The following is a 15,604-nucleotide window of genomic DNA, read 5'->3' as shown; positions in this document are numbered from 1 at the left end:
AAAGCTGAAAATATCCCAGTTCTTCCATGGCCTGCATACTCACCAGACATGCCACCCATTGAGCAAGTTAGGGATGCTCTGGATCGACGGGTACAACAGCGTGTTCCAATTCCTGCAACTTCACACATCTGAAGAGGAGTGGGACAAAATTCCACAGGCCATAATCAACAGCCTGATAAACTCAATGCGAAGGGGATATGTCATGCTACATCAGGCAAATGGTGGTCAAACCAGATACTTACTAGTTCTGATCCACGTCCCTTTTAAAAAAAGGTATCTGTGACCAACAGTATTCCTAGTTATGTGAAATCCATAGATTAGGTCCTAATTAATTAATTCAATTTAATGTCTTCCTTATATGAACTCTGTAAAATCTTAAATTGTTGCATTTATATTTTTGTTCATTGTATTAATTATTATAACTATAGCCTCACTTGTTATTTGTTATAGTGCCTTTAATTTAACAAAACAATTCATTGTATTATTTTGTAATGTAAACCCTGCAAAACAATAATCCTGCTTGTGAATGTAGATTCTCTCTGTTAAATCTTTCCACCTCTGCTAGGATTTGGGTTACAAATTACATGTACAGGAGACTTACATGTACAGGAGACATGAACAACTAGAGAAATCTGACCAAGGCCTATAGTCATTTTTGGAGATTCCGAACTACAGTGGGAACTATGTCTTGGTGCCTGTGTAATTTAGCAGAGCGGGTTAAACCTCAGATATCCAGCAGGACTGTTGGCGTAGTCGACAGTAGTTAATAAGAAACCCAGACAGACTTAATATTCTCCCATGCTGACCTCTCTCTCTCTCTCTCTCTCTGTTTATCTTAATCATATTCTCCATCCTGGCTCCTGGGAAATGGAATCTCTATGTTCCAATTCTCCAAATATTTTACAAGTGTATGTGCAGCTTGTTAATAGAGCATGTAGTACCGGTAAGTTGTGGGTTAATTATTAGGTCCACGTTTTTAATTCTCCTTTGTACCATGAACAAACCAGTCCCTTGTCTTATTTGTCTCATTTATTTATCTTGAAATGTTCTCCTCTCAGCTCCTTTATCCTCACAGCACACACACACACACACACAGTGTTTATCCCAAGACAAATAATTGAAAGGTTATACACCCCCTTGTGGAGGACCTGAAATCATGCTTGTGGATTATATGTACTTCAGTCTTTTTTTAGCTATTGCTCTTATACCTGTGTAATAATGCCATACTTACACTAGTAATTTGTTATTAAATAAAACAGGAATGTAAATAAAATGCACTAATTGAATTGCATAGCAATGAGTTATCCAGTCCAGGTAAGGGCTCCATCCTCATTTAGCCTCATTCTGTATACCCAACAAATGCACTCTCATTAAGATGGACTAGAAGAAGGGATAGCCTAATTGTTGAGAGCGGTGTTTGTTTTGGAAATCATAGAGAGAGAGAGAAAGAGAGAGAGAGAGAGGGGAATAGAGTAATAGGGTTGGGGGAGGTAAAAGGTGTTATAAACGAAATAAAAAGGAACAAGCTGAATGTCATTGTTCTGGTTAGCGTTGGGTAGTAGACAGCTGTGGAGGTATTCTATCCAGGGGATTATCCTTGCAGAGATAGAAGGGGCAGATGGGACGTACAGAGAGATCAAATCAGACCAATGGGAGAAGCCCAATAACATAATACCACCCACCTTTTACCATTGTTGACCAATCACAGCATAGTGTCACAGATTATCACAGAATCCCAACCAGTCCCGGCCTTCCAAAATCCAATCCAATCCTGCTAAAGCCGAATAGGAGTTTGGTAATCCAGTCAGGGCCACCAGCCTATTTTAAAACAGCTTTTTAGTTATGAAAACCAAACCAGCACAACCAACTAACCATTACATGGTTAGTTAGTTCACAGGCAAACTGTTAATCTGATCTGAGAGAATAGCAGGTCTTTCAATAGAACGTTGGACAGCCTGCAGTGCAGTGATTTAGGCATATTCATGAACAAAACAAACAGACATTTTCAATAACGAATGATCAGGGTAAAATTCAGTATGGTGAACGGCTGTGGGACATGAACACGTTCCCGTGCCCTGTATCAGGACTCAGGAGTGAATGTTGAGATGTGTTTGTTGCATTCAGTGTATGTGTGATTATGAGGACCAAGATATAGAATCAGGGTCCTTGAATTTGATGCACACATTCAGAAAATATGAATCAGTGATGCCTATCTACCTAGAACTCAGTAGAGGAAGGACCAAATGGCCAGAATAAGCATTCTGTACGGGCTGAAGACACTTATTGGTCCAAGCAGGTAAATTATAGCCAAGAGGGAGTTGCAGTGGTGTAGACCAGTGAGAGAGCACTTGATCATTCATACTTGGAACTAAGTGAATGGGCAGAATTAGGTTGATTGATTCCTCTGAATAACATGCTAGATCTGCAGAACATTGTTGCCATGTTCATGGACAATGGCATGGTAGTGCATGGCCAGGGTACAGGAATCACCATGGAGATGCAGACCGTTATAGGTGCTATCGGGTTTAATATGAGTATCAGTGAGAGAAAGAGGCAATTATAGCATGTGTGGAATACAATAACCTTTCAAACAATGAGCTATCTTCCTCAACTCTACAACATATCCAAAGCAATCACATTCCATTATTGTTTTCACAGTTTTGCTTCGTGTGTAATAATTGACATTGGTCTCAGTCAGATGATCTGACATTATGGTGTAAAAATAATGGCTTCCAAAATTTCCATCCCTTTAAACACATTACTAATCTGCCACACACCGACTTCTTTTGTAAAATGAGGATAAACTATCCACTAAAATATTCTATTCCTGAAAAAGTTAGATACATTGTTGGCTTTGAGCTAACCTAGCTAGCTATACAGCCAGCAATTTGGAGTTGCGCATGCAAATGTCCTCCCTTCCAGACTTGAGATGTTTGACGTTGTTGTTATTAGCTTGCTAGCTGCTAATTTAGCTAGCCACTTGACGGAGCACACTCGTGTGGATTTGTTCAATGAAGTCTAAGTGAAAGTGATCCGGACAAGAGTAGCTAGCTAGCTAACGTTCAAGGCGTCAAGTGTCTTAAACATTGTTTCAAATATTGCCTGAAATTTTAGCAAGCTAATAAATCGAGATATTGCCTAATTTTGGATCGAATATCGAATGCAAATGTACTGTAATCTCCGGACCAGCAAGCTGCTGAGAAGCTAGTGTCGTTAGCCAGTTACCTAATTTAGTTAGCATCAACTACTGAACATTCTCCACCTATGTTTCGGAACATCGATATTCATTGTGCATTTTTCCGGAGGATTACAATTGCAGAATTGTCGACCGTTGCTTTTAGTTGAATTATTTTCATAGCGTTAGCAACTGTATCAACTCTGCCTCTCCAGCTCCGACCGTGGCTGGCTGGCTAGCTAAGCTAGTTATCCAGCCTGCCGTGCCACCCGCTGTGCACTTCCCCCACTCACCTCCTTCTCCAGCCGGGTAGCTTTAGCTAGCCCGCTAAGTAAAATGAGACCAGCATCAACTATTTAACTGTGTAGCCTGCTGCAAAATGGATTGTAATATGATGTATGAAGACACAACCATCACATTGTAAGGTGAGTTGTTTGGTTGCGTAACATAACAGCTATTTGACGAATCAATTTCCCTGACCTTTAATGCTAACATGAGCTAACTAGTTGATTAAGGATGGCCAATCGCTAACGCGTTAGCTACACTGACTAAATTAGCTAACTATAACTACCGCTACATCGACTAGTTAGCAAACGACTTGAATGTACTCTCTGCTAGCGTAAGTTAGCTAACGTTACATGCTTAGCAAGATAACTAAACATAGCTAGCTATGTTTAGTTAACTGTTGGCCACCCTTATTATTTCAACTGCGTAGCTAGTCAACTCAGTGCCGTAACGTTAGTTATCTTGTTTCCTAGTTAGCAGCTATGTTCATCAATCATGTAGCTTCGCTAGTTTCCCAACGGTTAATTCAAAACAACCGTTGGGGTTGCTGTTTTGGACATATGCATTGTTGATTTTAGCTTGTAGTTGCCTATCAAGTTGACTCAAGTGTGTTATTCTTGGTTAACTAACGTTAGGCAGGGTCATTGTTTGGCAATAGCTAACTAGGTCATAAATCAGGGTCCATTCAGACAAGCTAAGGTTAGCTGGTTAACTTGCTACTAGTAACGTTAGTTAGCTCGGTGTGTTACACGAGTTTCGTTCTAAACGTTAATAAGTGACTGAAATACGCTGTAAACGGAATAGGTAATCAGCTAATTTAGCTGTGTGGTTGTCGGTGGCTTTCAGTTCTGTCTGTGTTTACAGTAATCATAGTGATCACTGATATATTCTAGCTAGTTATTGGCTTGGTTACAAAATGGCTAACTAGTTACATGGCCACCCTTTACAAAAGTCACAATACAATATACGTCTTCTTGTAGCCTATACTGTATAGTAGGTAGCAGTAGACCACTAACCACGCTTAGGGAAATGGACCAGTCCCCCAAACACATTCTGCGTTACTCCAATTATACAGTTTTAGATACTGGCTATGTGCTTGCCAAGTAATTCGTTACCTCAACTACACGATGATTTCATCCGCGGAGTTGCCCCCAGACTAGGTTTTGAAATGAACCTCGACTCCTTCGATTTGCTATGTAGTCGATACTTAAATGTACATTGTTAAACCTTTACCGTGTAGCTATGCGTGGCCTCTGTTGCGTGGCTTTCTTTGTTAGCTGAAATCCATACTTTTTAATAAAACCTTGATCAAATACAACCACCGACATTTTCCTCATTGCTATTGCTCTAAGATGACAACTCAACGCGAATGTGCACTTGCCAATTGAATCTCAAGGACACAGCCAGTAGTTGTATTTGATTGTTTTATTACAATGTATAGATTTCTGCTAACAATGGCGTGCAACAGAGGACATAGGTACACAGTAAGGGTTTAAGATGTACGTTTTGAAGTATCAACTGCATAGCGCACGCTCAACTCCGTGGATGAAATCATCATGGAGTTGAGATACTTGGCAAGTTATGTGCCTACTTCATGTTGATGTGCAAATTGTAGCCATCTTGCTAATTTTCATGGCAAGAAGATGTGCAAATTGTGATCTGATTCTGAACACAACCAGCTGCACTGGAATGAGCAATACTGTGGCTTGCTGTAATAAACACAGGTATAGCCCTAACACGGGGATTTGTGAGTTTTTCTTACAGTAGACCCAATTTAGTAAAACAAATTGATGAATGGGATACGCCAAACACAGGAGGCTGCTGAAGAGAGGATGGCTCATAATAATATCTGGAAACCATCAGTTTGAGTTCTAGACTATTCCAGCCAATACTATGAGCCCATTCTCCCCAATTAGGGTGCCACCAACCTCCTATGACTTAAAAGCCACACATCACTGCATACAATTAATTGTACATTACATAAATTATGTGGAGGCGAGGTACATTTGATTAGTTGTTCATGTTTCACAGTAGTAAAGGTTAGGACATGGATCTCATTTATTTAACTAGGCAGGTCGGTTAAGCACAAATTCTTATTTACAATGACAGCCTAGGAACAGTGGGACAGATTTTTACCTTGTCAGCTCGGGGATTCGATCTTGCAGCTTTCGGTTACTAGTCCAACGCTCTAAACACAAGGCTAACTCCTGTCCAATTAGCTGACTAAACTCCAATGTTGAAGGAAGTTTCTGATGAACTCCACCAAAGGAGTGGAGCAGGGACCAGGCTTTGTGAAATTCAGCTCTGACTACAATGATTCGCCCAAGATCAATAAATGTACATTGTAAAAACACTAACCATGTACCGATGTTTGTCCTCTGTTGTTTGCTTGCCTTTTTTTTTTTTATCCATACTTTTTATATAAAATACAATCACTGTCTGTTTCCTTGCTGAGATTCAATTGGCACATGCACATTTGCCCTGAGCGTTATGTGATTGTTTGATGTCTTTTCTTTTTCAATAAACAAAGGCACAACTACAGAAGACAAACTAACTGTTGTTGGGTTAATTTGGGCTGCAGCCATTACTGCAGGTGGCATAGTTTTGTGGCTTCAACCTTCACTAAATATGTCATAATGCTACATCTTGGAAAATGTAGTCTACACGGTTAACAAATCGATTACTCAACAATGTCATATATTTTCACTGTTCCTTTAGTCCGTATAATTTTAGCGGAACTCTGCTGCACAGTGGTATGGCTTCAGCACGAAATTGACACTGTTGCAACAGGAAGTCATGTACACGGAAGTTGTATTTTCTTTGTGTATCTCGGTTTAGGGTTGTTTTATTTAAAGAAAACAACATTTAAGTTCCTATATTTTGTTCTTTTTCATACATGACTTGTGCGGGTTTGGATTATGTATTGCTGGCAAAACAAAGATTGAAATGTCTTCAAACATTTCTTATATATTTAGCTAGTCGCCGACACGCTATTTTCACGCAAATAGTTTGCGAATCCCGGGTAGCCAGCTAGCTACTTGGTTAGCAAGAAGGCTATCAGTTAACGACGTAGCTGGCGGTTTCAACTACCTTTGAGCACATAAACAGCCATATTCATTCCGATAGATTGGATCGCGGTCAATCGATGACGTGTATCAACATGATGCATTTAGTATCCCAATGCAAATAACTAAAGGTTTGTATTGAATTAGTTATCTTCCTACGAACGTTAACTAGTTATATTTAGACGTCTCTCTTGTCAGTCGTCTGAGGTTATGAGATAGCCAAAACAGCTAGCTGACGTCGGCTGTCTATTTAATAGTCTAGCTAGTATAGCTACTGCAACAATGTGAAATATCGGGCTTCTGCCCTGCACAAAAGGGAATTGAGCCTCGCATGATTTTGCGATTGGAAGTCCGATAACATAACTGTGACAACCGGTAGTTGTTGGTTTGTCCCGCGTACGAATATGTAGTAAATCATGTACATATGTAATGTTATTGTTTATTTTGGTATATGATAACGTGGCTTGCCTCTAATATAATTCGGTGACTTTATTGTTTGTTTATGTTTCAGGTCTCTGTCAAGGAGATCAGCAGAGGGGATGGACAAGCCGAAATCAAACTGCGAAGAAAATGTCTCTGAACCGACAGGTACAATGATATACGTGCTGTGGTCAGAAAACAGTAGTTGTTGATCATTTGAATCATTTTCAACTACACACATTTGTTTTATTTCAAGGACTCACAAATGTATAATGTCAGTTTCATTACTTCCTCTGCAACTATTCTCCAAGAAATGCTCATCTAGGTTCTACAATGTAGGTGTTATTGAGCAGATTTTATTTTATTAGAACATTAATCAATAGATATCAGAATTAAATTGTCGTTGCACATTTTTTGGGAATGGATTTCCATACAGTAGCCTGTACAGGAATCTTCTTTAGCAAAGGTTATCAGAATGCCACTTACTTTAAAAAGCAATATCCATTGATTAAAAAAAACATGTGGACTAATGTTATGTTGATTCCTCAACCAGCTGATGAAAGCGCCCCTGCAGAGCAACCAGTCCCCTCAGAGGGGGAGTCAGAGGCCCCTTCTGCTGCAGAGGACACGTCGGACACGGCTGCCGCCACTTCCAACACACATGTGTAAGTCCATTTTTAGATGTTTTGGCCATTTTCTTTTTCTTTGACGTTTCAAATGACATTTATTGGCACATTCCAATACCAGTCACACACCCAGATGACATTCTCTACAAAGATTTTTAGAGCGGACTCCCATTGGTCTGCTAAGAGTTGATGAAAATTGTCAGATCTTGAGGGCCGTAGTGCACTGCCCAGCATTACATGGGAGATGTGAAATCAGAGGTTTACTCCCAAATAAGCTTTGCGGGATTTAAATTGTTAATGTTGAAGTATAATATGGGATGTAATAGTATTGATGTTTGAAGTGAGTGCTATAGTAATTTTGCTTCTAGTTGACCTGCACATTATTCCTTTTTTGGATCCCCTTGCCTGCATGTTATCTGTCTGACACTGTCTGTCTGCACAGGGAGAGCAGCGTGAGGGCCTGTGCTCTCTGTAACTGCGTGGAGCGCAGCTTGCACGGACAACGGGAACTCCGACATTTTGGGCCATCTTCCTCCCGGCCGGCCCTAGAGCCTGCAGCTTCATCACTGCCAGGGCCTGGGAGCGATGACCTGTCTTCCATCGGATTCTCCGACGCATCCTGTCTGGCAGCACAGTTGGAGGACACAGGTGGGACTCCACACTCATCACATCACATTTTTATTTTGTTTTACGGAAACTGTTTTCTTGGTCAGGGGTGTATTACTAATATGTTAACCACTGGGGAGCTTGTACACACAGTGCAGTTTAAATAGTAAGTCTATCCCCAAACCCATATTATAAAGCATTTTACAGAAATTATTGTAGGTATTGATCAGAACAGAAGCCAGAGACCATACAGGTGTAGTATCTGATTCTTAATGTGTTGAGCAGGGGGTTGCTGGGTGCATCACTGGTGTGCGCTGTGGTCAGATGGAGTGAAGCAGGCGGAGGAGGCTGAGGAGGAGCTGGAGAATGTGGACAAGGCCGTCATCTCAGGGACACAGCGGGTAAGTTGACCACTCGTAGATTACACAAATGACAAATGCTTTTATAGATTCCAGGACTCTATATAACGTTTTATATATATATAACGTTAACAATTGTTGCTGACCAGGAGTATTAAAGAACTCAACTGAACAGTGATGCAAAGCTGTGCATGGTTCTGGGCTGTTCTGGGTTCAGCTTAGTGAATGTAAGATAGAATGTACCTTCCATTAAACCTGCAGGCACATTCAGTAATGGTTTTCAGAAATTCTTAGGAAAGGAAAACCTGCACTCTCTCAATAGTATTATGAAGTACAATTCATTTGAATGCCATGGTTCTATATTCTCTCCTCTAACATTTCTTTGTTGTAACTCAAATTCTTCCCTCTAGTGTCTCGCCCATAACCTTGTCTCTGAACCTTCTGTTTAGCTGTGTGAATATTGCAAGCGTCTGGGTGCTACCATCCGCTGCCATGCTGAGGGCTGCTCACGGTTCTACCACTTCCCCTGCTCTGCTGCCAGCGGCTCCTTTCAGTCCATGAAGCTCCTGGCTCTCCTCTGTCCAGAGCACATAGACAAGGCTGAGGAGATGGGTAAGGACACCTCGAAATGTTGAGGTCCAAAGCCCCAACTCGATCATTAGGTTATGCTCTGTAAATGTGAGGTACAGTATATATATATATATATGTGTGTGTGTGTGTGTGTGTGTGAGAGAGAGAGAGTGATTGGGTCACTCAATCGTTTGGTTGGTGTATGTATGTGTGGTCACTCGATCGTTTGGTTGGCTAACTATGGTTTGTTTGTCTGCCCTCCAGCGGGTGAGGAGGCACGCTGCGCCGTCTGTGACTCTGCCGGGGAGCTGCTGGACCTACTGTTCTGTACGGGCTGTGGGCAGCACTACCACGCCGCCTGTCTGGAGATCAGTGCCACACCCATACAGAGATCAGGGTGGCAGTGCCCAGAGTGTAAAGTGTGCCAGACATGCAGGTGAGTGTCTCCTTGCTGCCCTATGGGTCATCCATTTTTTTAAATGGAAAAATTGCTCTCTTTTTACATATAAACGTACTTTTTTTGTTTTTGTTCAATGGATTGATGTGCCCTCTGGGAAACTGTGAAACCATCTACCCACATGCTCCCAATTAGTAGGGGCAGGGGTTTCCCTGATCATGGGACTTTTTCAGGAAAACACTCTGGGCTGTTGCTGATGCATACAGCTGTTTACTGAATCAAATCAAGTTCTCTCTCATTTTCCAGGCAACCAGGGGAAGACTCTGTGATGTTAGTATGTGATGCCTGCGATAAGGGCTACCACACCTTCTGTCTCCAGCCAGCCATGGTCTCTCTTCCCTCCGACACATGGAAGTGCAGAGTAAGAGTGTGCTGAACCGGAGCTGATATTGCTACTCCTGCCGTAGTCTCCTCTGTTAGGAAAGGAAGATCCTGCTGCCCTATAAATCCTAACCAATGTGTTGTCAATAAACACATATTACTGTAAATGGTTAAAGTTATTCAACTGTTTATTTGGAGGCTTTTTAATGACAATTCTGTCAATTAAAGTATGAATATGCGAGAATATAACCTTTTCTATGTGAACGTATCAGAAAATAATCACTGTGTGTTTCCTGTGTGAATAACCTCTGTACTTTCCCGTTGTGTATCCCCCATCTCAGAGGTGTCGGGTGTGTACGGACTGTGGTGCTAATGGTCTGACGCAGCCCGGCTCGGCCCAGTGGTTTGACAACTATGCCGTGTGTGAGGGCTGCCAACGTACCCGCAGTTCTACGTGTGGCGTCTGCGGCAAAGCCTCGGAACCACCCGTCACGCTACCGCGTTGTATCACCTGCAACAGGTATGTCTACCGCCTCAGAAGGACTCAATAAGTCAATCGAAACGATTTAGAACACCTTCCTCATCGAGTTGTTAAAGTATTTTACAGTTACCCGGCCTAGACCCTCAGCCTAAAGAACAATCGCAGTCATTTGCTAACTTTTTATGTAGAATTTGTCCCACCTTTGTTCATTCATTCTTGAGCATTCCTCTGTCATCGACCTAGGTGGGTGCACAGTGAGTGCTCCTCTACGTCGGAGCCACCTGAGGAAAAGTGCACCTGTTCGTTCTGCCGAGACCGAGAGCCTGCGCCAGCCCCTGTCACACAGACTGACGGACAGACAGACACAATGGAGATGCAGCCCACAGAGACGGGGTCGGAGGTGACGATAGAAGGACGGACGGACACCGTTGCCGAGATGACGATCCAGACGGGCGCAGCAGCTGAAGTTCCGGGGGAAAGGCAGACGGACGTGTCTGAGGAGGTGACGATAGAACAGGCGGAGACCAAGACGGACGAGGAGGTGCCCATGGAGCTGGGTAGGTTGACTTGACTGTTTTTTGTTGTCGTTATACTTGATAAAAAGGGAAGAGTTTAACAGTTGGCGCCGTCTCTGAAAGAGCAGCATGACAAACTCTACCCGCGTTCTTACCTACGCCATCCAATTTTTTTGTGACGCGCGATAAATGGTAGTACACAGAGTGCATGATGGGAGTGGTGAAGCTGACTTTCTTTTCAACAGGGACGGAGGCTAAAGTGGTAGAAATGAATGAGAGCACCATGGAGGCGGGGCCTCAGCTGGAAATGGAGGAAGTCCCTGCAGAACAGCCCATGGTCCAGGCTGAGGTTATAGAAGAATGTCAAACAACCGAACAACAGGAGGCTCCTAGTTTACCTGTGGCTGTTGCGGAAGAGAGAACAGAGGATGCTTCCAACCAGATGCCACATCCCCAGGTCAGCTATGTCCCTATCCTTGAGTCTCCGGAGTCACCAGAACAGCAACCGCCACAGTCACCAGAACCAGCACCAGTAGTGCAGGTCGGCCCTGATCACAGAAAGGAGAAGGAGAGGGAGGAGGTCAAGCCCTCAACAGAGCAGCAGGCCACAGAGGAGGAGAAGATAAGGGGTGAGGCCTTCTCTACCACCAAGCCAACCATTCGGGACTCGCCAGAGTCACCGACCCCTCCCATTTCCATGCAAGAGGCGGAGCATGTTTCCATGGACACAGATGAGGCCGGGCTAAAGGAGGAACGCTCAGGGTCTCTCATTCCTCCTGCTTCACAGGCCGACACACAGGAGGCTGCTCCTTCTACTGTGGACATGGAGGACAGGGGGACTCACTCTGAGGAGGAGGAGGAGTTTGTAGAAGAAGAGGAGGAGCAGCAGGGGAAGGAGGCAGACGGAGAGGGTCATCATAGTCATCACAGAAGGGTCAAGATCAAGCAGGAGCCCCAGGACCCCACGGAGGAGCAGGAGGAGACGAAGCCTGATCAACTCCTCCTAGATGAGATGTCCAACCAGAGCCACCAGAGTCCCGGGGACGAGAGCAGCTCTGGCTTCCTTGGCTCCCCGGCCGAGAACGAGGCTGAGGCGGAGCCTGACGCACAGGTAATGGGGGCAGACACAGTGACGTTTAGAAATCTCGTTTAAAGCCTCACCTTTTTAGCTTGGCCTTTTAAAAAGGGAAATCTGCAGGTGAAACAATAACAAAGTGTCACCCTGCTACTGTTTCGGTAAAAAGCTGAGGGGTTGGAGAAATGTAACCTCTCAAATTCATGGACAGGGCTATATGGATACAAGGACTGACCTTCCAGTCAAAAAAAATGGATGTAGCAACCGCAGAGTGCCCTTTTAGTCAGTGATTTTATTGTTTTAGACATTCATGGAGTTTTATGTTTCTATTTTCATCCCCTTTACTGCTTCTCATTTGCTTTTACTTTCATTTGATTGTTTTACTGTTGAGTGTGTTGAGTGTGTTGCGATTTTAAATGCACTTTGAATAAAGCTCTATTTTGATTTGACAGCTGTCCATGGAGCTTAGCCTAATGCCCACCGGCCGCTCGCGTTCTGACTCCCTGCTCACTGAGACGGACGACTCGCTGCCCTTTGACCCCCTCAAACCAGACGGGGAGAAGAAGAGGAGAGGCTCTCCGGGGCGCTCCCGGGTCAAACAGGTGCGGTCCAGTAACAAGTTGGTGTCCATAGACAATCAACACTCATTCAAAAGTCTAACTCTGTCATAGGGCTTTTGTTGTTACGATAGGCCCATTTCACAATGACGTTGAGGTTACAAAACTGTCTGCCAAATGTTCTGTGTTATATGTTGGCCAGTATGCAGTGGTCTTATTCATCAGTTGATGAGGTACTGACACGGTTGGTGTTGGTCTTTTCAGGGGCGGGGCAGCAGCAGTTTCCCGGGGAAGCGGCGCCCTCGCGGTGGTGGCGGTGGCAGGGGCCGTGGTGGAAGGAACCGCCTCAAAGCCATGGCCTCCTGCATCGACGCCTTCCTGGTGAGTAAAACCCATCGACGACACCGAAACATTCAAATGTCATTTATTCACTAGCTCACTCACTCACTTCGTTATGTCATCAAATGTCGACATTGAACCTTACCATAGACACAAACCACAGCGGCAGTCACGGAACTCTAGAATGTTTGGAACTTGATCTCTTGTCTAAAGTTCATTCGATACAGATCACTTGATTGTAACTTGATATCAGAATGTGATTGGCTCTATGTGTTATTGCTGATCCTAGCTGAGCATGACAGCAGCAGACACTGGACTGAGTAAGGAGGAGGAGGAGGGGGAGGAAGATGAGGCTATGCAGAACACGGTGGTGCTCTTCTCCAACACCGATAAATTCGTCCTGCTTCAGGTAATTCTGGTCTCATGCTTTTCATTTTGATATTTTTCCAGTTCCCTTTTGGCATGCACCACGTCAGACAATCTTAGACATTTTTAAAGCATCTTCACTGTAACCCAAGCTGCCTGTGTTTTTCCCTTCTCTCTTGTCACCTCCCCACCCTCCCTCTTTCTCTCTCTATCAGGACATGTGTGTGGTGTGTGGCAGTTTTGGGAAGGGTGTGGAGGGGCAGCTGCTGGCATGTGCTCAGTGTGCACAGTGTTACCATCCGTACTGTGTGAACAGCAAAGTAAGCAGCAACTTCTTCATTCTTTATAACATCTTCATACAGCTAGTCTTCCTAATAATGTTACGTAGCGAGCCTTTCGCAGATGCTTTGCAATAGGCCACTGTAAAGAAATGAAAACAAAGGTTCAAGAGTTACAACACACAAGCCTCTGGCTTCATCTTGATGCCATTTTCAGAAATCAAACGTTAACTGTTTATTTGTATTTTTAAAAATCTTTTTACACTGTATCCCCCCCTTCTCCTTCCTCCTGCAGATGACTAAGATGATGCTGCGTAAGGGCTGGCGTTGTCTGGAATGTATCGTGTGTGAGGTGTGCGGCAAGGCCTCGGACCCGGCCCGCCTGCTGCTGTGTGACGACTGTGACGTCAGCTACCACACCTACTGCCTGGACCCGCCCTTACACACTGTACCCAAGGGGGGATGGAAATGCAAATGGTAAACATGAATCCCAGCTCTTTCTCTCTCTTCAAATATACCCATAAAGAAGCAACGACAGCAACTCTTTCACCGGGATAGCCTGTTCAGTCATGCTTTTGGGTCTGAATAAGGTTAAAATGTAAATTCACGTGTACCAGAATCTGCATAGTATGCACACGACAACAAAAAAGTCCTGAAGCCTAACTTTAAAAGCTCAGATGTCTTATCTTTTTACTTTCCGTTTCTCGGTTACATCTGAACTTAAACATTTTCACAAACAGTACCAGCAACAAGAATTACACCACCATTTTGAACATTCACCTGTCAGATACTGTACTTGAACCTGATTGCTAATTGTCCCTGTTGTCTGTTCCTTGTGTAGGTGTGTGAGCTGTATGCAGTGTGGTGCCAGCAGCCCGGGGTTCCACTGTGAGTGGCAGAACAACTACACCCACTGTGGCCCCTGTGCCAGCCTGGTCACCTGCCCTGTCTGCAGGGAGAACTTCATGGAGGAAGAGCTGCTCCTGCAGTGCCAACACTGTGACAGGTGGGTAGCACTCATTACAACTACACAAACATACATAGAGATATCTGGAAGGTTGTTGAGATAAAGATATATATACTACCAGTCAGAAGTTTGGGCACCTACTCACTCCAGGGTTTTTCTTTATTTTTACTATTTTCTACATTGTGGAAAAATAGTGAGGACATCAAAACTATGAAATAACACATGGAATCATTTAGTAACCATAAAATTGTTAAACAAATCAAAATATATATTTTTATTTGAGATTCTTCAAAGTAGCCACCCCTTTGCCTTGATAACAGCTTTGCACACTCTTGGCATTCTCTCAACCAGCTTCACTTGGAATGCTTTTCCAACAGTCTTGAAGGAGTTCCCACATGCTGAGCACTTGTTGGCTGCTTTTGCTTCACTCTACGGTCCAACTTATTCCAAACCATCTCAATTGGGTTGAGGTCGGGTGATCTGATGCAGCAGTCCATCACTCTCGGTCACTCTCATCTTTTTAAGTGGGAGAACTTGCTTAATTGGTGGCTGACTAAATACTTTTTTGCACCCACTGTATGTATATTAGGCTAAAGAGAAGAGGACCCAAGACATATCCTTTAGGGACCCCCGTTCTACTGTTTTGGTTGTACCATGTTAATGCTTTGTCCAGAAAGAGCGGTATCTCTTATCATGTGTTTCTCTCAATGTAGATGGGTGCACGCCGTTTGTGAGAGTCTGTACACTGAGGACGAGGTGGAGCAAGCTTCTGATGAGGGCTTTGCCTGCACCTCCTGCACTCCCTATGTCCCCAAACCCATAGGTAAGCCTATCAACTTCAAACCAGTGCATTTGATTAGAAGAAAGTGAAAACAGTGACAACATGAAATGTGTTCTGTAATTCTCACACTTCCCCCTCGGATTGTCTGCAGTAACAGTGGATACGACCTACATGTCAGCCATGAAGATAAAAGAACCAGGTTGGTTTTTTTCTCTTTTGAACTGTTTATATGTGAGGACACATGACGTTTTTTTTCACCTCCCAAGGTGCCTTACACCGACCTCTTGTAGTTTTAACAATCGGCACATGTTTTATTTGTATGTATCCAAGTAATTGTTGTTTGTTTAGTAGAAATAGCTCT

The 15,604-nt window shown here is 43.6% G+C and overlaps 1 protein-coding gene across 5 annotated transcripts in view; it reads left to right on the top strand.

Annotated features, from left to right (window-relative positions):
- Nucleotides 1–2,966: 2,966 nt before the first annotated feature.
- Nucleotides 2,967–15,604, top strand: part of kmt2d (lysine (K)-specific methyltransferase 2D) — a 40,256-nt gene continuing 27,618 nt past the window's right edge. For 3 of the 5 annotated variants that reach the window (XM_042303668.1, XM_024383954.2, XM_024383951.2), the window contains exons 1-19: nt 2,967–3,600; nt 7,037–7,113; nt 7,499–7,610; nt 8,014–8,219; nt 8,463–8,578; nt 8,986–9,148; nt 9,371–9,542; nt 9,810–9,924; nt 10,226–10,404; nt 10,609–10,922; nt 11,126–11,991; nt 12,408–12,557; nt 12,777–12,893; nt 13,141–13,260; nt 13,433–13,537; nt 13,791–13,972; nt 14,337–14,501; nt 15,176–15,285; nt 15,395–15,442. In XM_042303668.1, coding sequence (XP_042159602.1) covers nt 7,065–7,113; nt 7,499–7,610; nt 8,014–8,219; nt 8,463–8,578; nt 8,986–9,148; nt 9,371–9,542; nt 9,810–9,924; nt 10,226–10,404; nt 10,609–10,922; nt 11,126–11,991; nt 12,408–12,557; nt 12,777–12,893; nt 13,141–13,260; nt 13,433–13,537; nt 13,791–13,972; nt 14,337–14,501; nt 15,176–15,285; nt 15,395–15,442 — 3,289 coding nt within the window. In that variant the 5' untranslated portion in view covers nt 2,967–3,600; nt 7,037–7,064. Of the gene's footprint in view, nt 3,601–6,271; nt 6,657–7,036; nt 7,114–7,498; nt 7,611–8,013; nt 8,220–8,462; nt 8,579–8,985; nt 9,149–9,370; nt 9,543–9,809; nt 9,925–10,225; nt 10,405–10,608; nt 10,923–11,125; nt 11,992–12,407; nt 12,558–12,776; nt 12,894–13,140; nt 13,261–13,432; nt 13,538–13,790; nt 13,973–14,336; nt 14,502–15,175; nt 15,286–15,394; nt 15,443–15,604 lie in introns of those variants that run through there. The other 2 variants (XM_024383953.2, XM_024383952.2) reach the window with 2 other exon arrangements.

Source organism: Oncorhynchus tshawytscha, linkage group LG22, assembly GCF_018296145.1.
Source record: "Oncorhynchus tshawytscha isolate Ot180627B linkage group LG22, Otsh_v2.0, whole genome shotgun sequence".
In the NCBI taxonomy this organism is placed as follows: domain Eukaryota; kingdom Metazoa; phylum Chordata; class Actinopteri; order Salmoniformes; family Salmonidae; genus Oncorhynchus; species Oncorhynchus tshawytscha.
Note: the sequence above shows the minus strand (reverse complement) of the source record. Positions and strands in the feature narration are given on the sequence as shown.